The 24,589-nt window shown below is 49.2% G+C and overlaps 1 protein-coding gene across 1 annotated transcript in view; it reads right to left on the minus strand.

Annotated features, from left to right (window-relative positions):
• VWF (von Willebrand factor) overlaps positions 1 to 24,589 on the minus strand; it is a 137,727-nt gene that overhangs the window by 50,790 nt on the left and 62,348 nt on the right. The window contains exons 17-24 of the mRNA XM_084765429.1: positions 20,323 to 20,417; positions 18,865 to 19,025; positions 11,854 to 11,957; positions 10,275 to 10,413; positions 8,170 to 8,304; positions 5,392 to 5,538; positions 1,276 to 1,416; positions 994 to 1,107 (exon numbers count right to left, since the gene is read on the minus strand). Of these exons, the coding sequence (XP_084621555.1) occupies positions 994 to 1,107; positions 1,276 to 1,416; positions 5,392 to 5,538; positions 8,170 to 8,304; positions 10,275 to 10,413; positions 11,854 to 11,957; positions 18,865 to 19,025; positions 20,323 to 20,417 (1,036 nt within the window). The remainder of the gene's footprint in view (positions 1 to 993; positions 1,108 to 1,275; positions 1,417 to 5,391; positions 5,539 to 8,169; positions 8,305 to 10,274; positions 10,414 to 11,853; positions 11,958 to 18,864; positions 19,026 to 20,322; positions 20,418 to 24,589) is intronic.

A 24,589-nucleotide genomic window follows, 5' to 3' on the forward strand; every position in this document is an offset into this window, starting at 1 on the left:
CAACTTTGCCAGGCAGTGGGACCTGGCTGGGCATCCTTAACCTCTGACCCTAAGTCTCCCCATAGGGAGGAGTGTCCACCCACAACCATGTCCAATTACACTGACCACTTGTCACTTTTCATGTCTACAAGACCCGCTACTACACTCTCCGGGCACTGCAGAGCAGTTAGGAAAGAAATGGATTCATCAGCCATCGAATTGTTGTCCCCAGGACATGCTAGCATCCCTCAGAGCTCCACGTCCTCGCCCTGTCTTCATCCTTGCAACTCAGATGCCACCAAACCATAGAACCTAAGCGTCCTTTGGAGCTCTCATGGCCTGGAATCACTGGATAGCTAAAGAATTGAGAAACATGTACTCAGCCCTTCATTCATGTGTTCGTGGTACTATACAGCACCAGTGTGCACATGCATACACATGTGTGTACAGACACAACCACACATGCTCGTGTGTGTGTGTGTGTGTGTGTGTGTGTGTGTGTGTGTGTATGTGTGTGAAAGTCCATTTAACTTTGGAGAATTCATCACTATCATTTGAGACAGAGGAACAAAAAGAAGGCAAAAAAAAATCAAGGGCCCCAAAATTGCTGGGCTTAAGGCAAAAAAAAAAGTTTGTGTGAGATAAGAACTGGGCACTAAAGCAGCCGTTTGCTGGTTTGCTTGTGTGCTGATGGTTAGAGAGGTTCTGACTGGGTCTTGACACATATAACAGTGACAAGAAAAGGAATTCCCTGCCTTTGATTGGAGACAATGCAAAGAAAACTTGAGACCAAGAGATTTCTTGCATGCTAGAAAAGTGCCTGGCCAGCCATTGCTTTCCTCAAAAACCACCCATGCCCTTCTTCAGCTGGAACCCAAGGAAGGGCTACTGTGGTTTCTTGATGCAAATCATCTCAGGGCTCCAGCCTAGTCAGTGTTCACACTAGGCAGTCACACTCAAGGCATCCAACAAGCCTTTGGACCGTTCCACCTCCCTCCACTCGCAGAGCCTCACCAGCCTGTTGCAGGCCCGGAAGATGTCACTGGTAAGGATTCTGCAGGATGAGTCCACCATCGTCTGTTTGATGATGTTGTTGTGGCAGGTGGCGGGGGCAACGTCTAGTGACAGCTGGGAACGGGAGAGAGTACCAGAGAGGCCATCACCATTGGGTGGCCTTGATGAAGGGACTCAAGCCCAGAAGGACAGAGAGAGCCCGTTCCCCAGCTCTGCCCGTGCCTACAGTGCCTGCCCATGAGAGTAAGGGGACCCTCCATGCACGCAGACTCCTGATAATACCTTTCTTGTGTCAGCGCACTGGGAGCTCACTTTCCAGGAATTCCCGAAGTCAACAGGGTCTTCCTCCACCTGAAGACTGCTGCTGGTCAAGTCATTGTTCTGGATGCCATCGAAGTTCCCACACAGGCCACACACCTGTTCCTGTGAGGGGAAGGGGAGGGGAGGGGCGCACACCATAAACCCTGGCATGTTCTCTGGGTTGAAGGAAGAAGGTGCCAGAGGGAGAAGAAAAGGGGGTGAAATAGAGGAAGGAGCAGGAAGAAGACAGGGCAGAGAGACCCAGAGAAGAAGCAAGGTGGTCCGCAAAGCCCTGCTGGCCTCACCAGAGCCTTTCCCTGTGCTTCCGCACTGACCCATGGAGGCAGAGAGAGGTGAAGTTCCCAAGTCTCATGGTCAATGGCTGAAGAGAGAAGCAGGCAGCTTGGCCCCCCTGGGCTCCCCCTAGAAATCATCAGCCTCCCTGACAAAAAGAGGAGCAGGCACTGCTGCTAATGGGTGAAAGACCAGAGAACCAGAAAGGGAACAGGAACATGGGCTGGCCTTGCTTTGCTGCAGGCAGGGCAGTCTCCTTACCCAGAAGGCAACAGCTTGTTCAGCGGAACAAGCGACAAGTCTACAGCAGGAGAAACGTCGTGAGGGAAGGGCTAAGTCAGTACACCTCCTGTGGCAGGCATGTGCACCTAGTCCTGAGCAAGCCTGACCCCACAGAAACCACCAAGTAAGAAGCAGAGAAGACGGACGAACTTAAACCAATGCCGCCCTCCGTACACGGTCAGAACCCTGTCCTGGGCCAAAGGCAAGATGACTTAAGACCCATTTTGCAGCATTTGGCTTCGACTGCGTGTGTAAGTCACTGAGGAGCGTGTAAGAATGTTCCCACGGTTAGACAGAAGTCATGGAATGTGTGGCACGGTCACTGCCTCTCCGAGCCCTCAATTATCAAAGCCCTCCTCCGTGTCCACTGGTCTGCTTGATCAAACTCTCCGAATGTCTGTCTCCTCCGGCTCTTTCCACATTTTATTCCATCTGCCTGGCTTCTCTCCCCAGATATTTACAACCCTCACCCCCTGTCTTCCATCAAGACTTCTACTTCTATATCACCTGTTCAGACACAGCTCATTGAGCTAACCCATTGAAAGTAATGTCCCCACAAGAATATAGCCCCCGCCATGGTTATGGACAGCAACACTAGCTCCATCAAAGATGCCCATCCCAAATCCAAGAACTGTGACTGTGTCACCCCACACAGTGCTACAGGTTTCACATGGTTTGAGTGTGTGGCTGAATCCCCAAAACGTTTACTCTCTGAAAGTTTGGGTCCCCAAGTGTGAGGTTGAGAGGTGGTGTAACCGTGGGCAGGTGAGACCTGGGTGGATTTAACTTGTCGCTGGTGATGTGACCCTTGGAAGAGATGATGTCATTCTCACAGGACCCCAGTCAGTTCCCACATCACAAGGTTTTTGTTTCTAAAAGGGGAGCTGAGATTGCTCAGCAGGTAAAGAGGTGTCAGTTGTCAAGCTTGATGGCTGGAATTCAATCCCTGGGACTCAGTCGGGAGGCCCAGAGACAACTAAGCTGTCCTCTGACCTCCACACACCACGGCACATACACACGAAGGATAGATAGATAGATAGATAGATAGATAGATAGATAGATAGATAGATAGATAGACAGACAGATAGATAAATAGACAGACAGATACATAGACAGGTCCACACCCATATACTAGATATACAGACATATAGATGATTGATTGATAGATAGATAGATAGATAGATAGATAGATAGATAGATAGATAGAATTTTAATTAAAATAAAATGAAGCAGGCTAAGAGCCTGAGTTCCTCTGACTTCTTTTCTCATCTATGACCCTCTACATGAGGCTATTTTACCTTTCCTGTCTACTTTATCTTCACTCACCACTGCCACATCCAGGAGGATCCCACCTTAGCCCAACTAGATGGAGCCGTGCAATCCTACACGTTCCGCCTCCACCAATAATAATGAGAGTTGAGCAGACCTCCTTTCTTCATAAAGTAGTCATCTCAGGGCACTCAGAACATGGAGTGATACCCAAGACAACGGAATGTGGTACAGTTAGGTTAAGATTCGAGAGAAGGGAATCGTCCTGAAGCATCTAGTGAGCTGCAAGTGACCAGAGGCTGACATTTAAGGAGAAAGAGGCAGTGTGTGAAGGGCTTTGTGACAGACACAAGTATGTGAGGCAGAGAGGCCTGAAGATACTACTGAACAGCTGCTCTCTTTGAATATGGAAGGTGGGACCACAAGCCAACGAGGGCAGCCAGCCTCTAGAATCAACAAAGTACATTTGCTCCTTAAGAGTGCCATAGGAATGCAACCCTGTCAACCTTTTGACTTTCCACACTAAAATGTAATGCATTTGTGCTGTCTGAAGATGCTGCATTTGTAGTAATTTGTCACAGCAGCATGAGAAGACACACACACACATACACACACGTGTGTATACATATGTGTATACACACATGCATCTGTGTATATACTATACACACAAGTATATACATGCATGTGCACACATGTGTATGCACATACATACATACACACATGTATACATATATGTGTGTGCACCGTATGTTCGCACATGTGCACACGTGTGTATACACACATCTAATTTTTAAATATTTATTTATTTTTTATTATGTATACAGTGTTCTGTCTGCATGTACACCTGCATACCAGAAAAGGGCATTTGATCACATTATAGATGGTCATGAACCACCATGTGGTTGCTGGGAATCGAACTCAGGACCTTTGGAAGAACAGGCAGCACTCTTAACCACTGAGCCATCTCTCCAGCCCACACATCTGATTCTTTCCCCTTCCTGTACCCACAGTATCAGAACAGTCAATACACTGAGTAAAAACCTAGTCAGGTTGTTAGACTTTTCTAGAAATGGAATAGGCCACCACCACAAGGGCTTGCTCACTGGCGTGTGCAGTCTAGACAGAGAGGACACTGTGAGTTGGTGTGGAGGCCACACTCGACAAGAATAAGTCACCCACCATAGTGAACAGTACCTCTGGTCATATGCACACCACTTAGTAATACCATCAGAATCCCCAAAACCGTGGAAACCCACATAAATGCCATTGTCTTTCCCAGAAGGAGGTCCTCAGCAGGTCAACAACATGTTCTCAAAAGATGCTAACTTGGGGCCCAGGGAAATAAGTCAGATGGCAAAGTGCTTGCCGCACCAGCATGAGGATCTGAGTTCAGTCCCAGCACCCACATTAAAAAAAAAAAAAAAAGACATTTACAGTGGTATGTACCTGTGACCCCAGCACCAGGGAGGCAGAAGCAGTAAGTCCCCAGAGCTCAGTGGACAGCTATCCCAGCCCAACTGATGAGCAATCCTAGGTTCCAGTGATAGACTGTCTCAAAACACAAAGAGGCTGGGCGTGGTGGCACACGCCTTTAATCCCAGCACTCAGGAGGCAGAGGTAGGTGGATCTCTGTAAATTCAAGGCCAGCCTGGTCTACAAAGGGAGTCCATCATAGCCAAGACTACACACATAGAAACCTTGTCTCGAAATACACACACACACACACACACACACACACACACACACACACACGAAATGGCTCCTGAGGAACGGTGCCTGAATTGCCCACTGACTGGCCTCCCCATGCACACACGTACCCACATATACCTGAGCATGCACATATACATAAACACACACATGCATGTGCATGAGCAGGTGTGTTAGCCTGGGCTCACTGATAAGGTGACATCCCAGAATGAATGGCAATGATTTAATATTATGTATACTTGATTTGCCTCTTTGGGTTAAGAAACCTAAAGAAAAGCTACCCTGCCTACCCTTGCTCTTCCTCCTCTGTGCAAACAAAACATGTGCCTTACTGGGCCAGTTAAGACACTGTCGAAGCTGCCTCTGTCCTCCTTGTGTGCCGCCACCTTCCATGACTACTTAGCTTTCCTTGTGTGGGAAGCAAGGAGGCTGGACCAGACAGACAGGCAGACACTGTCCCCCAATACAATGGGAGAGGACAGCATTAGAGAGCTGATGACAGTCCACACGAGTCACAGGCAAGATGCAGCAAGAAGGGCCACTGACCTGGTACGTGCGCTTCAGGACCACGGAGATGCTGAGACGGTGGTCCCAGACCACAGAGAGGGCTTGACCCAGCAACAGGATGACATACCGGCCCGACTCCACAACCTCAAGGTGAGACTCGTCCTTAAGGGGCCTCTTAACATTCACCTGAAGAAGGAAGAAACGAGGGAATGAGAGGAGGGAAGGCCGAGCCCAGGCCTCCCTTTTTTCACAGAGCTTGTCTGTCTGCCTTGCTCACCAATACCACAGCTGACCCTCGAGACCTGCAGGGCTCAGCAGTGACTTTCTAGCAGACCTCCCTGAGTCCAACATGGCACTCAGCACTTGGCAATTTCTGTGTCTGTCTGACCTACCACCCTGCCGCAGTGATGACGACAAGGCAGTCAGAACGCAGTGAAACAGACCGACGCATTTCCCAACACCTCACAAGAAGGTGACCCCGGCTCACCAACTCCACCTGTCCCTAGCTTGCTTTTTAATGTGGCGATGACTTTAACCACCTGTGCTCAACTGGAGGAAAAATCTCCCCGTCTATGACAATGATCCCTCAACTCATTCTCCTGCATCCTTCCATCCTCCAGTTCCAGTCAAGGCTGAAGAACAGGGATGGTGAAGCTCCGCCCTCCCAGCAGGCGCTTTCAGAAGTCTGGCCCAAACCCCTTGCTCTGCCAGAGTCATGTCCACTGGCAAACCCTTGAAGCCCACTGCAGAGCAGTTGGCTGACTCTCAGATCCAATAAAGCAGAGGCTGAGACCAAGACCCTGTCAGCAGCCATCACAGAGCCCCACGCTCCCCTTAGCGGACCTGCCATCTCCTATCCAGCCTCATGGCTACCATCTGTCCTAGGTAGACTTGAACTCTGAAACAGAGCTGACCCTGCTGCCTCCCAGTCAGCAAATTTGCAAAATAGTTTTTCTTCCCTGGCTATAGAAAATGCCCTTCCAGTGCCCAGCTGTCAAGGGTCGGTATTAGCAAAACATTGGGATGCGGGCAGAGGCCGCAAGAGCAAATGAACCCAGTCTTTGGGGGTTGGTACCACAACGCATATCTGAACCAGCTGAGTCAAATCTGGAACAACAGCTACTCTGAATGTACACTGCAGGGTCCCGTCCCAATCTACCGACACAGAACCTCAAAGCGAAGCCCAGGATCTGCACTTCACCAACTCCTAAGCTGTCAGAATACAGAGGCTGCGTCCACTAACCTCCGCTCCTCCTCTTTTCAGCTTCTCACAAATACTCATCTTGGACTCGCTTTGTAGACCAGGCTAGCCCTGAGCTCACAGCGATCCACCTGCCTCTGCCTCCCGAGCGCTGGGGTTAAAGGTGTGCGCCACCACCGCACGGCTTCCTCATGATCTTTTTAAAGAATCCTTAATACATAAAGTAACTAAAAAGCACCCCATGCATCCCTTCAGCGTGCACACGTGCACACCGTTAGTTTTGCTTACTGTGGTTTCAGCTGACTACAAAAGCGTCGGATGGAAAAATCCCAGAACGGCTTGATTAGGTGTCAAGTAATTTCCATCACAATATATTGCAGTCATTGCTGTACATTACTGTTAGTCAGTATTAGTGCCTTACTCTGTCTACCGAATAAGCAAACATCATCATCTGTGCTGGCTAGTGTGATGTCAACTTGGCACAAGCTAAAGTCATCTGAGAGGAGGGAACCTCAATTAAGAAAATGGCTCCAAGACTAGACAGAAAGCCACTGAAGAGAGTCCTTAAAAATTGTGATAGGGATGCTGAAGTGTAGCTCGTCCACAGCTAAAAAAATGGCCTCGGGGATGGGGGAGGGGGGTCTCTGTTGTCTTTAAGGAGCTGGCTGCTAGGAGTTTGACCATGCTCCAGTAAGTATATGGGCAACACAAATTTTACTTGGCATATTTTTTCCTTTTTGTGTGTGTTGGGAGGCAGGGAGGGTTGTGGCACAAGGGTTGAAGGTGGACCTGGGAGGACTGGGAAGCAATTGTGATCACAGTAACTTGTGTGAAAAGCCCAAATAATAAAAATATTATATTAAAAAAAAAAGAAAGTAAGATGCCACCATTCTGTTCGGTATTTTCTTAATTAGGGATTTACGGGGGAGGGCCCAGCCCATCCTGGGTGGAGCCATCCCTGAGCTGGGGGGTCCTAGGCTCTATAAGGAAGCAGGCTGAGCAAGCCAGGGAAAGCAAGCCAATAAGCAACAGCCTTTCATGGCCTCTGTACCAGTTCCTGCCTCCAAGTTCCTGCCCTGCTTGGGTTCCTGTCCTGACTTTCTTTGATAATGAACAGTGACACAGAAGTTCCTCCCCAACTTGCTTTTTGGTCATGGAGTTTCATCGCAGCAATAGAAACCCTAACTAGGACATAACCAGTAAGTAAAGCAGAGCGTAAGGGCTTCTGTGCTGTCTGTGATTTCAGCCATCAACTGGGAGGTTTGTCCCTCTGTGGCTGAGGGGAACACTGTACCTGGACGGGAAACTCCTCCTGCCTGTCACGCTCTGCTCACCTGCACCGGCCGGCACTTCCTGCCCCCATACATAGCAGGGATTGGGGTGCACCCTCTCCCACACTCACACCCCAACTAGAGCCACAGTGGACCCAACTCTCTGCATTGGTCTGCCAATTGCTCAGCCCACAGGACCAGCTGACACTGCGGGACCTCCCTCTCCGCAGTGGCTGCGCACTCTACCAGCAGCAGTTCTAAACAAACACTTGGCAAACACCCAAATAAACAGAGAGACAAAAGGGGGGGACATAAGGGTAAAGGGGACAGACGACTGGCACTTACCTCTCCATCAAACAATTCAATTTCCCCTCCTTCCGCCAGGATGGTGACCCGCTTCTTGCATTTCACTGATGGATAAGTGCAACCCTCGTTTCCCACCAAGATCCGAAAGGTCCCAGGGTTACCGTCACAGTAATCCTGGGGAAAGAAGACACCAGGAGGAAAAGATTATCCCTTCTCCCAGACCAGAAGATGGCATCGTGACCTCTGGGGTCTTCGAATCCATGTCAGAGAACCTCATCAGATGCACCATGTATGGGGGAAAGGGAGAGGTTTGCACAGGGAAACTCTCTGAGGCATCCAGTGTCAGCCCTCACAGATGAGCCTGGTACCCATGGTCACTGCAGTGGCATAGCAATGAGCACAAAGTAAAGCAGAGAAGCTGGAGGAGACAGCACATATATCCACATACAAATACATATATAAACATACACCTATGCATACAAAAGACACATGTTTACACAATCGTATACAAACATAAACACATACACATATTCATATACACTTCCACATGCATATACATAATCACATACACACCTATACATGCATACACATGTACCTATACAAGCACATAATACACACACATAAGAACACATACACAGGCACATACCTGTACACACACATACTTATAAAATTCACATGTGCCCCTCTGTATCAATATACACATATATGCATATGCACCCTTACATATACTCACATACATGTATAGAGAAAACACAGCCCGGCTGTCTGTAAGGTGAGCATTGGTCCATTTCCTGTCAGTGTTGGGTGAAAATGGTTTCAGCTGGTTCCTGAGCCACACAGATTAGAAGCAGAACAAGGCTGCAGGGGCTCGCTTACCCTTGTCACCAGCTGGCTTTTCAGAAGGAGAAAGCTAAACCTGATGATGCCTTCAACAGGGATGGCTCCAGGAGAGAGAGCACAGAAGAGGGTCCAAGCAGAAAAGGAACACACACACACACACACACACACACACACACACACACACACATACAGAGTCTGGAAGAGAGTTCCTGAAAACAGAGTCACTGAGGAAGGTTTGCCAGCAAGAGGGGTGCCGGGTAATAGAAATGCCGCTGGCTCCTTTCTATGCACTAAATCCATCCTTTCTGGAAGCTAATAGACACATTGAACCTTTGCTAAGGGAACTCTAGGGGGCATTCGCAGGCCCAGCGGCACCAGAAAAGCCATTTTAAGGTGTGTATACCCCAATACACTGTCTCCCTGGGAAAAGCTGGGGTATGCAAAGCCAGCCTGACTGGTGCCCCAGGGATCCTAACCCCGTCCCAGCATGCTCTGCACATGGTGACCCCCACTCCCAACCCCCAGTTACCAACAATGCCTGACACACTGGTCCTACAGCTCGCTCTCTGGTTCAGAAGTCCGACCTTTAGCTCAAACAGTCTCTTTCCCCAGAAAACAGGGTCAGAGAAGCCACGGCAGTTCAGTGTGGCACAGAGTGCACGGTATCTCAGCTCTGAGAAAAACATGTGCCCTCTTTGGAACTCTCTGGTATGGGCCAGCAAGAGAAATCACAGGAAGCCACAAAGTGGGGAGGCACAGGGGCTGGCAGGGCTCACAGCTGGGATGTCCTACGTTCTTCCTGCTGGACTGAATGGTGCCTGTGGCCCCAGTCTCCCCTCCTCGCTGTGTGAAACTGACCAGGTTAGAGGTAAAACTGATGGCAAGTCCAATAGGACCACTGGTCGGGCAGCACACTCCAGGGATCGATTGTGTTGGCAATCCCCCTGCCCAGGAATGCTTCATAACAAGGAGCTATCAGGGAGGGTGAAATCTATCCAGAAACAGCTTACCACATATCCTGGTTTAGGTGTCCACCGACACGCAGAGCTGTCTTTCTCTAATCTACAATAGCGCTAACATGGCCTGAGGGTAGCCTTACCCGACACCAATCCAGCTCAGAATATGAAATTCTTCTCTTCAGGCACCCTTTGAGGGGTGGGGTTAGAAAATTAATCTGACAAAGCAAACCCTAAAGTTGTTTCTATAGATAGAAGTTGACCCGGAAACTCCCAGACTGCAGCCAGCACCCCCTGCTCTGCTAGATACAGTTTGTTAGCACCCCATCTCCCAACCCTCAGTCTCACCTGCACCAGAACATACTGGCACTCCCCAGGGAACAGGTACTTAAGTCCATCAAAGGTGAGGTAGTGGGCCATGCCAATGGCAGAGCAAGTGGCATCACACACGTGGTTTGTGCAGTTCCACTTCCGATCCCGGCAGACACTAGGAAAAGCAACCAAGCATGACCAGTCTGCCCTCGGGTGCCAGGGCCTCACTCAGGCCTCAGGGAACAAGGAGGCAGTCGGGGCATAGAAGACACCAGGTAGTCACTCAGGTGGCCTCAAGAAGCAGAGCACTTGCAGCCTGTGGAAGGAACGTGGGCCTCACAGACCTAGCACAGAAGCTGTAGGGAGAAAGAAATCCAGGCTGCTCTGTAGCTCCAAAGAGAAAATAGAGGTATAGAGTGAAGTGGGTACCCAGGGTGATTCAGGGGGCTCTTCAGGCAACAGTCCTCGCTAAGTCATCTGCCACAGGCTCACGAAAGCGTGGCCTCGCCCTAAAAGCTACAGAGTGCCTGAGATTAACCACAGGGTCACTGTGTCACAGACATACTGATGCTAAAACCCCTGTAGACCAACAGAGATCTGCAAGACGAAGCAGCTGGGGTACTCTGAGGCTGGAAAACAGAGTGGGCATGCAAGCCTGCCAGGAGCGGTTTTCTGTGTGTGGTTACGTGTTTATATCTATAGCGATTTGCTGGCCGTGTGCCTTGCCCCTCACTGCCCTTAACCAGAGCTGATGTAGGAAAGCCCACTCGTGTGCGTGCGTCAGAGGTGGTGAACTCAGACCTCAGGAGCTCATCCCCTCCCCCGCCTCCGTCCACATGGGCCCCTAAGACTGCCCAGAAGTGAAAGGCGGGGCCATTGGAAGGGAAGGGGGCTTCTGGAGGCTAGCCAAAGAAGGCAGAGGGAAACCAGTGCCCCTCAAACCACCGCCTCCTCCAGCCCACTCCCACAACACTCCTGGGCAGTACAGAGCCTGTGGGAAGAGACGGGCACTGAAGTCAGCCTTACGGGAGAACAAAATAAATACACCATTTGCACAGACATCGATAGGACAAGGAGATGGTCATGCGAGATGAAATTAAGCCAGGCTCAGACAGACAACAATCAGGTTTTCTCTCCTATGCAGGATCTAGATGTATTTAAAAGATACAAAAGTAGAAAGGGGATTGTTTTGTGGGGGAGGGGAAAGACCAGCAGGAGCAGGGAGAGGGACAAGAGAAAGTAACGCCAGAGAATATGAGCAAAGTACATCATTTACATATATGTAAATATCATAAGGGAACTATTGCCTCGTACAATTAATAAAATAAATAAAAAGGAAGGAAAAAAGAGAGAGGGCTATGAGGACCTTCCCAACCCCACCCCACCCCAGCCTGATCATTTTGAGGGCCTCAATGGAAGATCGCCCCAGAACGGAATTGCCTGACTACAGGGAGCAGGTGTGTGGCTGAGCAAAGCACAGTTGAGAAAATGGGCAGAGTCAGGGAAAGAGCACTCAGGCTCTCACAGGGTGTGAGGGCAAGTGTCAAAAGTCCTGTGTCCCACAGACCCCGTGCCACCTTGACAGCTGGTCCCCAGGGCGTCCCCAGAGCCTCACCAGGTGTTGCAGCCAATCTTCACTGTATCTCCTGGGGAGTACTCTTGGCCCTGGTGGAAGCAGGGACACCGCTCCAAGGCCACACACTTGTTTTCATGACGGACCTAAAGGAAAAGAACTCAAGTGACCCAGCTATTCCACTCCTTGGAATATACCCAGAAGATGCTCCAGCACACAACAAGAACATTTGCTCAACCATGTTCATAGCGGCCTTATTCATAATAGCCAGATCATGGAAACAGCCTAAATGTCCCTCAGTAGAAGAATGGATAAAGAAACTGTGGTACATTTACACTACGGAATACTACTCAGCTATTAGAAAGAAGGAGTTCCCGAAATTTGTTGACAAATGGATTGAACTAGCAATGATCATAATGAGTGAGTTAAGCCAGAAGCAGGAAGAGTCAAATGGTATATACTCACTTATATCTGGACACTAGCCCAAGGGGCATGTCCCATGAAAGTCTTCACTTACCAGGAAACTGGGACAGAGGGGAGGACATCCTATTGGGACTCTAGGTAAGAAAAGCATGGAAGAATGGGGAAATAGAAGAATGCAGAGGGTCCTAGAAACCTACAAGAAGAACATTATGATGGGTAGATCTGGGCCCAGGGGTCCTGCTCAAACTATGGCACCAGCCAAGAACAATACATGCAGTAAACTTCAAGTCCCTACCCAGATCTAGCCAATGGACAGGACATTCCCCACAGTTGAGTGGAGAGTGGGGACTGACTTTCACACAAACTCTGGTGCCCCATATTTGACCACGTCCCCTGGAGGGGGAGACCTAGTGGCACTCAGAAGAAGGATAGCAGGCTACCAAGAAGAGACTTGATACCCTATGAGCATATACAGGGGGAAGAGGTCTCCCTCAGGAGTAAGGGGGAAATGGGAGGGAGGGAGGAATGAGAGGATACAAGGATAACAATTGAGATGTAATATTAATAAATTAATAAAATATATTAAAAGAAAAGAACTCAAGCATCTCAAGGGCCACAGGGGCTGAGATCAATGGCTAATGAGAACCAGTCCTGGGGCTTGTGCCTGACACAAGCCCAGCATGAAGGGAGGGACTGAGCCAGGGGCAACCTCAGCAACAAACCAGCCAGGGCAGCAGTCGACACCAGGCTAGTGTGTCAGGGACATGGGCACTTTCTACACTGTGTCTTCCTAACAAACAAAGGCACAGCTGCCCCTGCCCTCCTGGGTGACATAACCTGGGACACATTTGCAAAGACTTCAGAAGCCCATGTCAGGAGCCCATATACCAGACCCAGCCACGTCACACAAGGTTGTCTCCAGAGAACATGGCAGCTATGGATGAAGATAAAGAAGAAGTATTTACCAATGGACTGGGGGCACAGGAGTAAACAATCGAATGTTCAGGGACAGGCAAATGATATGTCATTCTTAAGGAACCCCAGAGCTGGTTTGCTGTGGGGCATTAGGGGGTCATTGGAAGACTCTTTAAGTGAGGTGAGCAATGCCTACCTATCTAAGCTGTTAGTTTTTAAAACGGGGAAGAAAACTGTATACACCTGTGGTCCGATTTCACGTGCATGTACTACAGATATTTTTGTTAACCAAAGCTAGAAGGAAGTAGGGAGGTTGTCTACAAGTAGTGAGCTGGGATAAAGGAATGCTGGGCTTCCCCCCCCCCCCTTTTTAGTTTGAATTTTTTTCCCCAAATGTTCTTTGACAAGCAAGTGTTCTGTCTATACTTAAAGAAAATGGATGTCTTCATCAGGGTTTCATTGCCATGAAGAGACACCATGGCCATGGCAACTCTTACAAAGGAGAACATTTAACTGGGGCTGCCTTACAGTCTCAGAGGTTCAGCCCATTACCGTCATGTCGGGAAGCATGGCAGCAGGCAGGCAGACATGGTGCTGGAGAAGCAGCTGAGAGTTCTACATCTCGATCCGCAGGCAGCCAGGAGGAGACTGTGTGCCACACTGGGTGCAGCTTGAGCATTTAAAGACCTCGGAGCCCGCCTCCACAGTGACACACTTCTTCTAGCAAAACCACACCTCCTCCAGCAAGGCCACACCTCCTAATAGTGCCACACTGCCTATGGCCAAGCATTCAAGCACATGAATCTATGGGGGCCATACGTACTCAAACCACCACAACGGATATCACGTTTGACAAAAATTGATGAGCATTTCGTGCCCTGGAGGAAAGACTAAAGGCTGTACAGAGAAGACATAGCAAAGCCAGGCTAAAAGTATGTCCAAGATACGTGTCCAGATCAGGTGACTCTCCTTCCAAGGTCACCTTTTCCGATCCTGATGCTCTGACACACTAACCACGGAGTGGCTGTCTCTTCTTCCCTCCTCACCCCCTGAAGAAGCAACTCTGTAGTGCATGCTACACTTCCTGGGTCTGCTAGGGACACATGGGTAGAGAAAGAAACAAGACCTTGGTGGTCTTACAAAGCACTGCCAAGCCCACCCTGACCCCATCGCCGTGATGTACGGCCACCGCAACCAACGTGCAGCTCTGGACACCTGCACTAGCAAGACCTCACCTTGGATGTGCTATAATGTGCTTTGATCATATATTCTCCTCTGTCACCCTCTCCTGTCCTTGGGACAGGCTAGGTGAAGGCCCACAGCTGCTGTGTTCCAGAACTACCTAGCTGGCAAGGAGAGGCACCAGGTCTGGAGGATTCCCGCTCCAGTGATCTGGTGAACTCCCCTGAAAGCTTGGATTCCCAGACCTTCAAGTTAAACTAAGCCTTGGGAACAGAAATATGCAGAGGGTCCCCACATCAGAGTCATAGGTTAAAGTTGTGTAGGTGCACATACTTATACTGGAAGGTGGCAGGAATAACAGACTCCTCTGAGCACCACATCTGGCAGCCTCAGGAGGTGTCCTCTTTGAGTCGCTTGCCCTCTAAATGATGGGGCAGTTTATGTGCATGGACCTAGGAAGATGCTGCCCCACTGTGTCCCTAGCAACTCTTGTGCCTAGGACAACAATTCTCAGAAGACAAGGAGCTAAGAGACCAACAGAGAAGGCAAGCGGGACGGTGGGAGCTAGGTGGGGCTGCAAACATCTCTCTTGAAGACCAAGGTTCACAATAAAGGATGTGCGGGACTGGGGTGCATGATGTGAAAACTCACAAAGAACCAATTTTAAAAGTTGAGAGTCGGGCTTGGGGGAGGACATTGCCCACATCCTCCAAGCTTTGTCAGTTTAGACTTCAGTGTGAAGTCTGCCACCTAGTGGCTACACCATAAGAATGGCAGATACATCTCCATTCGGTGGAGATGGTTAGCAGGCATTTGTGGGAAGGGCAACCTAGCCCTGCTCACCTGGTGTCTCACCTCTGTGAGACATGCTCTGTCCTTCATCTGCAGGCAGGATTGGCGAGGGGCTCCCAGGCCTCCTGGTGTGCATATATGCCTGTGCTTACCTCTCTTTCAAGAGTCACCTCACTGCCAAAGAACCCTGTCCAGCCATGCTCCCGGGTCTCTCTGTTCCCGCTTCATCTGGATGGAAGCGCCCAGCCTTCCTCCAATGCACAAGATGTCAAACCTCAGCGCTGCAATAGGATAGCGCTGCCCCTGTGCTACAGACCCCCCTCCGCTTTTTCTCACTGGCCACATACACTCTCCTCTCTGCCCTGACCAGCATTAGTACTATCACGAACAAGCAGGCTACAATACCAAGATAGAGGCTCAGTGTTAAGTGAGGGATGCTAGCAAGACAACATCAACGTGGGGACAGCTCTGCAGGATAGAGCTGGTGAGGAGGTAAAATGTGACCCTTAAGGGCGAGGAGGAAGTTTCCAGGCACTGTGTGGAAACTTCCTGACTTGAAAGGGATGCTATCTATATAAGAGCCTGGTCAAAAACACTCAGAGAATGCCAAAGCCTTAAAGAAACCCCAGCAACTGAAAAGCACTGAGATAAAGAAGCAGAGAAGGGGATGAGGAGGAAATGGGCCAGGAAGTGAACAAGCCAGTTAAGCAGCTCATAGTTGGGCTATGTGGCAAGCCTAGAGTGTGCCCAGTGTGTCCAGTGTGTCCTTTGTAGAAGGCTTCAGAAAATGTGGCAGGAATAGCCGCCATGGGTTATCAACTCGTGATCCTTCAGCAAACATTATGCCCACTGTTAACATCCTCCTCAGTTCTAAGAACTAACTGTGCCTGGAGAGCAGGGAGACCGGCCATGAGGCGCATTCTGCTGCCGCCTAGTGGCGATACTAGGTAATACCGTAACTTAAAGGCGCTGCTGCTCTAGGCAACAAGTTCAGGAGAATTTTTCAGCTAAATAAAAAGCCTCAGCCTGGGCTACCTAGTAAGTTCCAGACCAGCCTGGGCTACGAAGTGAAGCCTGCCTCCAAAACTCAAAACAAGAAAGGACTTGGGAAGGCCTTTACCATCACCTTTGTTTTTATCTGTATGAACGTACTATGACAGTGGTCGCTATGACACCATGTGCAAAGCAACTCAAGTGCCTAATGTCATCTGTGGTCTCTAACCTCCCCTTCAAACCCTTCTAACCCAATTGCACAGGTAAGGAAACAAAGAGACGAGGTGACTTTCTACTTGTGGGGACCTACCACTGTACTGTGGTTCTGGCCACTTGTAAAATCATCCCATGCTCCACTTCTACAATGAGACCTTGGGGGCAGATGTGTCTGCTGCCTGGGTGGATCAGAATACTGAGCATGCCAGGCCTGGGACAGCTGGAAAGGGAACGCCACCCGCCTTGCCTCCAACATCTTCAAACAAGTACTTCTGGGCTTAGAGGGGGCACGGATGTTCCTTAAAGGAGGGAACGTGGTTTTTAGATGAGGACAATGGCCATTCAAAGTGAGACCCTGTGACAATGAGCGAATGCAGAAACAGCTCTGCCCTCCTCAGAAAGCGACGTGCCCCTCTTGCACGTCTTCAGAATGCAGAATCCCTGGGGCCTCGCTAACCCCTTGGTATCATGCCATAGCCTTCCCTCGTCACACAGAGAGCAGGGAAAGAGCGCCGGGTATGAGGTCTGCAGCATCAGAAGCGCCCAGGCAAGATGTTCCCAGCTCCCCCTTTTCTTTGTGCTGTGGCCAGGAACACGTGTCGGGCACTGCAGCCAGCACACTGCGCACACTTCATAAATTACAGGGATTTCTCTGCTCTGCCGAATCTGGCCCCAGCTCTCTGCACATCAGTCAGCCTCGTAATGAAGCAGTTGTGAAAATAATCCAACCTCTATGGACAGAAGCTTCATGAGACCTTATCTCAGGTCTCTTACTCCCCTGCCTGCTGCTCAGATCTGGAACTGAGCTGCTGCTGGCTGCTGCTTCTTCTCCTCCTCCTCCTCCTCCTCCTCCTCCTCCTCCTCCTCCTCCTCCTCCTTCTTCTTCTTCTTCTTATGGAGCCCAGATCATCCTTCCCTACTACGTGAGCCACCCTGCCCAGCATGAGGGCCAGTCTCTACCTCCCTGCTAGAAGAAGATGGTTCCAGAAGCCTCGGGGAAGAAAACAGTGGGGAACGTCCTAAAGAGAATGAATAGAACTCTCCACTTGGGAGAGGAGGGGCCGTAAAGGGAATAGAGAACAGAACTTATATCCTGCACGTGCCTGGTTTCCATGACAGAATACCTGCGCCCCTCAGGTGGAGTCCTGGGCATCATCGGTGTGCACTTAAACCATCCTACCCACTTCCATGCTGGCCTCTAAAGATGCACCTCAATCCCCCACTACATACTTGGTATGTGGGGGAAGCGCAGTCAGGGACAGCATAAAGACAGGATGCATTTGAAAAAGAAAAACCCAGACGTTGCATTCTTCCAGGCCATGATAACGACATACATGTAATGGATTTTACATAAAAACCAGCCTAAGCCAGGCAGTGACAGTGCGAGCCTTTGATCCCAACACTTGGGAGGCAGAGGCAGGTGGATCTAGGAGGCTAGCCTGACTTTACAGAGGGAATTCCAAGACAGCCAAGGCTGTGCAGAGAAACCCTGTCTCAAAACAAGACCTGGCCTAATGCCTAATAGTGGAGGGGGAGAAGGAGGTCAGAAGGTTCGGGAATGTCCCCACCATTGCCACTTGTTCTAGAAGATAAACAGAGGAGCCAGGTGATCAAAAACAAGCACTGGACCTTGGGTACCCTTCAAGGGCATTTCAGCCCCAGAACCAGAACCAGAACCATAGGCTAGATGAGGTGGGCCAAGACTTTATAAGTCATTTAATGGAGCCAGAAAACAAAGCTTGAGTGTAGGGAAGTCACAATTTCCTTGTGATATGACCAGGATAGTTTCTTGGCTTCATTTTTATGGTCAACTTGACACAATCTCAAGTCATCTGGGAAGAAGGAGCAATCCAATTGACCTGCGGGCATATCTGTAAGGCATCATCTTGATTGACAATTGAGGTAGGAGGGTCTAGCCCACTCTGGGTGACCCCATCCCTAGGCAGGAGGGAATGAGTTACATACAAAACTTAGCTCAGGCTGAGCCGAAGAGAGGGGGTGCAGGGAGCAGAGATCCTCTGTGGTTTCTGCTTGAGTTAATGCTCTGAGTTCCTTCTGACCTCAAAGTGTAAAGTAAAATAAATCTTTCCCTCCCAAATTTGCTTTTGGTCATGGTGTTTGTCACAGCAACAGAAATCAAACTAGAACAGACATCAACATCCTCTCTTAAAAGAGAAAGTTACAGGCAAATGTGTGTAAATCACACACAACTGTACGTGTGCGGCTTTCCAGCCCCACACCCTTGAGAAAAAATTCTAGTATAAATGCCTCTTTAGACATGTAAGTATTTTCTGCAAATGGTTTCCTTGCTTCCTAGGGCAGGGAGCCGAGATTTTTTTCTCCGCATGTGTCCAACCCGGTCAGGGTCAAGCCCAGATAGGCTCCTCCCAAGTCCCTCCCTGAATGTGGTGGTTGAAGCTGTCCAGCATGCCCATCCCTGTGGCTTCCTCTCTGTGTCTCCACAGACGCCTCATTCACCATAGCCTGCAAGAAAATGGATGGGAAGGCTCCTTCCTCCACACACTGGCTTACCATGCCTGGAGGACAGAGGCAGCCAGACACACAGCCCAGGCTCATGCACTCCAGGTCATAGCTCTGGCACGTCTTGGCACACTCCAGCCCTTGAGCCCGCGGGTTGTCAGCAGGGCACACCAACTTGACCATGGGTGGCCGACAGGTCAGGCTCCTTTTGCCTTGAGGAAAGAAGAGAGGCGGTGAGCAAAACCACGGCAGATCACCTTTCTGCATTGTCCTGTAGGCCCCCAGGAGCCGTCACTCACTCCCTAAGACCTCACACTGCCCAGCCTACCGTGAGCTCTAGCCCTGAGCCGGGGTCTCCATGTGAGACACGGGCGGCAGCTTCGTCTATCTCCATGCTTCCGGTCACGCTGGTAGCAGCTCTCTGACCCCAACAGATGTCACCTGATGACCCTCACCCCTCATCCCTCTTGACTCTGCTCTCCCAGTTGGCACTGAACCAAAGTGCATTGTGGGAAACTCCAGACTCGGTCTTGAGAAGACCTAGAGTAAGCTACTAAAACGGAGCTTGGTGGGACCCAAGAGGAACACTAATGAAACAGTTACAGCTCATGGAGGAAAAGACGGTCAGCCACAGGGACTCTAAGAGGCTCCAAGATCAGCCTCTCTGTAAAGATGCTGGCATCAGAATATCCGCTCACTGACACGTCTCATCCCCTCTCCGTGTTTTTCCACTGCACAGTTCACAGATTTGCCTCTGGTCTAGAAATTAGAATCCGGTCACCCCTGTTCCTTCGGTGTCTTGTCTTCAAATGGTACAGGAACTGTTCAGACTCTCAAACTGAAAGCAACTGGCTCAAACCCCCTTTGGGACCTCCTCGCCTCCCCCTCCCCATTTAAAACAAACAAACATATGCTCCGTGAAGGTGGGGATTCTGTCTACTAGGTTCACTGATGGATCACACTTCCTGTCAATCAAAGAATAGCAGCAGCTGATTGGATAGTGATGAAAGCAGAGTGTTGACACATCTTTTTTTTTTTTTTTTTCAGAAATCCTGGCCCTGCCTAGGTAATACCATATTTCTCACTCTGGGTGAAGAAGGCAGAATTCTCAAGCCTTTTATATGGAGCAACTGGCCCAAACCCCTATTCTTTCAGATCCGTCTAATGAGATTCCAAGGAGGTGTCCTCACCAGCGTGTCCACAGGAACGCCCACAGCAAACAAGAGCCATCGTCCTAGCAAGCCCTTCAGCTAACCCCAGCTGCTCGCTGCACTCAGACTGCCGCGGCGTTCCTCCACACAGTAAAATGCTCCTTGCCTCACTCACATGAGTTTACACGTGAGAAGCTATGCCTGAAAGTCACTCACATAAACTAGGAAGTCAAGGAGATGCTGGGCAGCGCCAGACTCCTGTTTGAGCTCTCTCTCTCTCTCTCTCTCTCTCCTCCCACTCACAGAAAAGAGTCTGGACAGAAGGGAAGAGAAAGGCCTTTGAGGTGACAGTACTCACTGCGGTGAGACAGGGGGCTGCTGAGGACAGTGTCTGGCAACAGGCTCCCTGGGGCACCACTCATCGTACAATGCATGAATCCGTCTTCACAGTAACTGCAGAGAAAACACCCCAGCTTTTTCCAGAGTTTTCTACATCCGTTGCCCCCCTTCCCCATCACCCGCCCAGCCTGCTCACTCTGTTCCTCCCAGCTGGCCTTCACGGCCATAACTCTGATCTGAAGGTTGATGTGCTAAAGTCAGCGATGACCAAAAAGCCACCAAATCTAGTGGGTCGCTTCAAGTTCTTTTCCCATGTCCCTTTGAACATCACCATCACTGATGGCTACTCCATTCTCTCAGAGAATTAAAACAGTCTCCAGGGGATTTCCCCACTTCTGCCTCGGCCTCAACTATAGCTCACACCTCCTCCTTCTCCAAACATCTGAAGCTTTCTCTTCCTCTGCTGCGCTGCCATTCACACCCCAGACCTCATTTCCAGCAGTAGCCCCCCTGCCCCCTCCACCAGCTTTGAGCTTCAGATGTGTGTATGCAAATGTCTCCTTTGCAGTTCCCGTTAGTGTCTCAAAGACACTGCAAGCATGGTGTGTCTGCAGCAGACCGCAGGCCCCTTCCAAGGCTGACCCACGGACTGGTATCGCCATCCATGCAGTCTGACTCAGTATCAGAATCTAAGGTTCATGCCAACACTGCCTCTCCCTCACCCTCTCCATCAGACCCACCACAATCCAGGACTCTGACACTTTGCTTCCATTCCTATGTGCTTGTTGCTTCTACTTTGTGATTGTGTCCCACCCTTGCCTGAAATCTCTCAGGAGCACCCCCTCTACAGACTCTCCAGTAAAGGGCAAACCCCACGTGATCTGACCCACGCCTTCCCCCCTCTTCTCCAGCTTAATGGCCATCTGTGAATGTTAAGGTCCATTTCTCTCTTTAAACCCAAAGGTTCTTACACACCATTTCCCCAAAACCAAGATCACTCCTACCCAACACACGTAAGAGAAAATACAAACACATACATACATATACACAGGTGAGTACACACACAAACACATAGAGAGAGAGAGAGAGAGAGAGAGAGAGAGAGAGAGAGAGAGGTGAACACACACAAAGTCATTATTTTTAAGTTTCTACACAGCAAAGAGTTAACTGCATGAGCACTACAGAGTGGGAGATAAGCTTTACCAGATACACATCTGACACAGTATGGAAAGAACCCCAAAACATTAAACAACAAATGGGAAAAAAAACAATCCAAGTAACAAATGGGCAAGGAACATGCAAACAAATCTCAAAAGAAACACAAACATCCAATAAATACATGGGAAAAAATGCTCAACCTCTTTAGCCACAAGGGAAATGTACGTCTAAACTACACTGAGAGGCCATCTCACCCCAGTCAGCATGGCCTTACTGGTGAAGAAGCCAGGTGGATGCCTCATACCTGTACTCCTGGTACAGGAGCTGAGGCAGGAGGATTGCCATGAACTAGTGGCAAGTTGGGGCTACAAACTGAGCTACAAGCCAGCCTGAACTACAAAGAGCCTGTCCCAAAAAGGCCAAACAAACAAACAAACATAGTAAAGAAGTGAGAAAAAGAAAAACTTACACACTGTTGGTGGGGGTGTAAACTAGCACCGCCACTACAGAAATAAGTGTAGAGACTCCTCAAGAAACTAAAAATACAATGGCATGGTCCAGTGGTACCAAGCCTGCCCTCCATCTCTGAAGGATGCAGAGTCAGAACTCAATGGAGATACTACACAGAGCCTTTCATGACAGTCAACTTACGGCATTAGCCTGGGTGTGTCCATGGACAGACAGGAAAAGAAAATGTAGCATGCATACATAATGAAGTATATGAAACCACGGGGAAGAATAAATTCATATCCTTCGAGGGGAAAGTGAGGGCAGCTTTGGGCAGTTGGGTTAAGCGAAACTATCTCAGGCTCAGAAAGGAAGTGGAGCTTGTTTGCTCTCATGTGTGGAATCTGAAAATTAGACATCGAAGCAGAAAGGGAACTGTTAAGGAAGAGCAGGATTTGGGCGAGGGGGGGTGGGGGGGGGACAGGGGGAGGGTGGGGAGCGGGGGCACGGGGGAAGCAGAAGATACGTTTACGTTCAAAGTACGCTGTGTGCACATACAAAAATGTCACATCTGGGCTCAGCACGTGGCACAATTAACACACACTAAAAAGGCACTCCAAGAAACTACAAAGCATTGCCTAGGAAGCTGAAGACCTGAGTAAACAGACACCCTCCACATATGGGTCGGAAGGCATAATAGTAGGGTGACAAGACTCTACAAGTGGCCTACAGACTGAATGCATCCCAACAAAACCCCAAGGGCAGTTTCTACAGAAACAGAAAACTAAGACTAGAGTTTATGCGACACTTCAAAGCCCCCAGAGCAGCAAAACAGTCTTGACAAAGAAGAAAGCAGGAGGAGGCACAGTCTCTGGTTCCAAACCTATTGCAAAGCTACAGTAATTACAACAATATGGACTGGCAGGCAGACAGGTATACAGACCAGCTAAATAAACAGCCGAGAAGTCAACCGCCGCCTAGACACTCAATTGAACCTCTACACCGGTGCCAAGACATGGAAAGGAGTCTATACAGTGCCGGGAAACTGGAGTTCCATCTGGGAAGGAATGAAGCTGCACTCCAACCTTACACCATACACGAAACGTGAGCGCCAAATGGATCGAAGATCTAAACATTAGCGACGTCTTAGAAGGGAGCATCGGGGTAAATATTCATGACTTGGAACTTGGCACTTGTCTCATGGCTATAATACAGAACCATAAGGGACAAGTTAAAAGGAGAGATAAATTGATGATAATCAAAATTGAAACATTTTCTGCATCAAAAGGCACTAACAATAGAATGGAAAAAAAAAGTCGCAGAATTTACAAAGGTCTTCAGTAACTCAGTAACAAAATAAGCAAACTACCCTATTCAAAAACAGCAGAAGGGTTCTCAAGTAGTCATATTTTTTAAATCTATAAGTAGCCAGTGGGCACATGAATAAATAGATATTCAAGATCATTTGTCATTAAAGAAATGTAAAACAAAACCACAGTGAGATACCACATCATACCTAGTAAGATAACTGCTAGGAAGCGGGGAACTGGGGAGACGCCTCCACGGGCAAAGGGCCCTGCTATATAAGCGTAAGGACCTGAATTTGAAACCCCAGAAGCCAGGTAAACGCAGATACAGTTAGCACACCTGTAACCCCAATACACACAGAGAGAGAGATTGGGGGTGAAGACGAGAGCTTCCCCAGAAGCTAATGGCCCAGCGAGTTTGGCATATGCAAACAAGAGACTTTGTTTCAATTAAGATGGAAGTACAAGCGTGGTGGCGCACGCCTTTAATCCCAGCACTCAGGAGGCAGAGGCAGGTGGATCTCTGTGAGTTCGAGGCCAGCCTGGTTTACAAAAAGCAAGTCCAAGATCGCCAGGACAGAGAAACCCTATCTTGAAAATCCTAAAAAAAAAAAAAAAAAAAAAAAAGATGGGAGAAGACTGACACACAAGGCAGTCCTTCAGACATGTGGTATAACACATGTAACACAGAGGTACCTGTAGTTTCACACACAGCAGAGGCAGGGGTGGGGGTGGGGTGGATGGAAGAGGTGGAGGAAGAAGAGAATAAAAGGAAAAAGAAAATAAGAGCTGCCAAGGCGGTTGTAGCAAACTGATCACACTGCTCCATTGCTGGTGGGAGTTTCAGTGGTACGGTCTCAGTGGAGTGGTAGGTGGTAGTCTGGTAGTTCTTCAAAAAAGCTCAACAGAACTACTACATGACCCAGCAGTTGTAGTCACAGACAATACCACTACCACCCCAAATCTGAGACACACACTCAGATACAGTTCATGGCAGCATTGTTCATAACAGCGAAGAGGCACGAGCAGCCAAGTGTCCACCAACAGAGGGATGGATAAGCAAAAGCTAGCATCTATACACAGTGGGATACCATTCAGTCATTAAAGGAGTGGGGTTTGAACATATGCGGCAACATATATTCCTGGGCCCTTGAAAGCCTTAACGTAAGTGAAATAAGGCAGAGACACAAAGAAAAGGATGGGCGTCGGATGCCTCCGCTCGTGTGAGATATCTACAGTCGTCATAGCCATAAATAGCCACGTGGCTATTGCCAGGCTGAGAAAGCAATGAGGAGTTACTATTTAATGCACGGTTTCAGGGACATAGAAATTCTAGAGCTAGGTGATGAGGAGAAGTAGGTTGAGCAATGTGTA

The sequence above is a fragment of the Acomys minous genome (genome assembly GCF_964271855.1).
Source record: "Acomys minous genome assembly, chromosome: 17".
Classification (NCBI taxonomy): Eukaryota; Metazoa; Chordata; class Mammalia; order Rodentia; family Muridae; genus Acomys; species Acomys minous.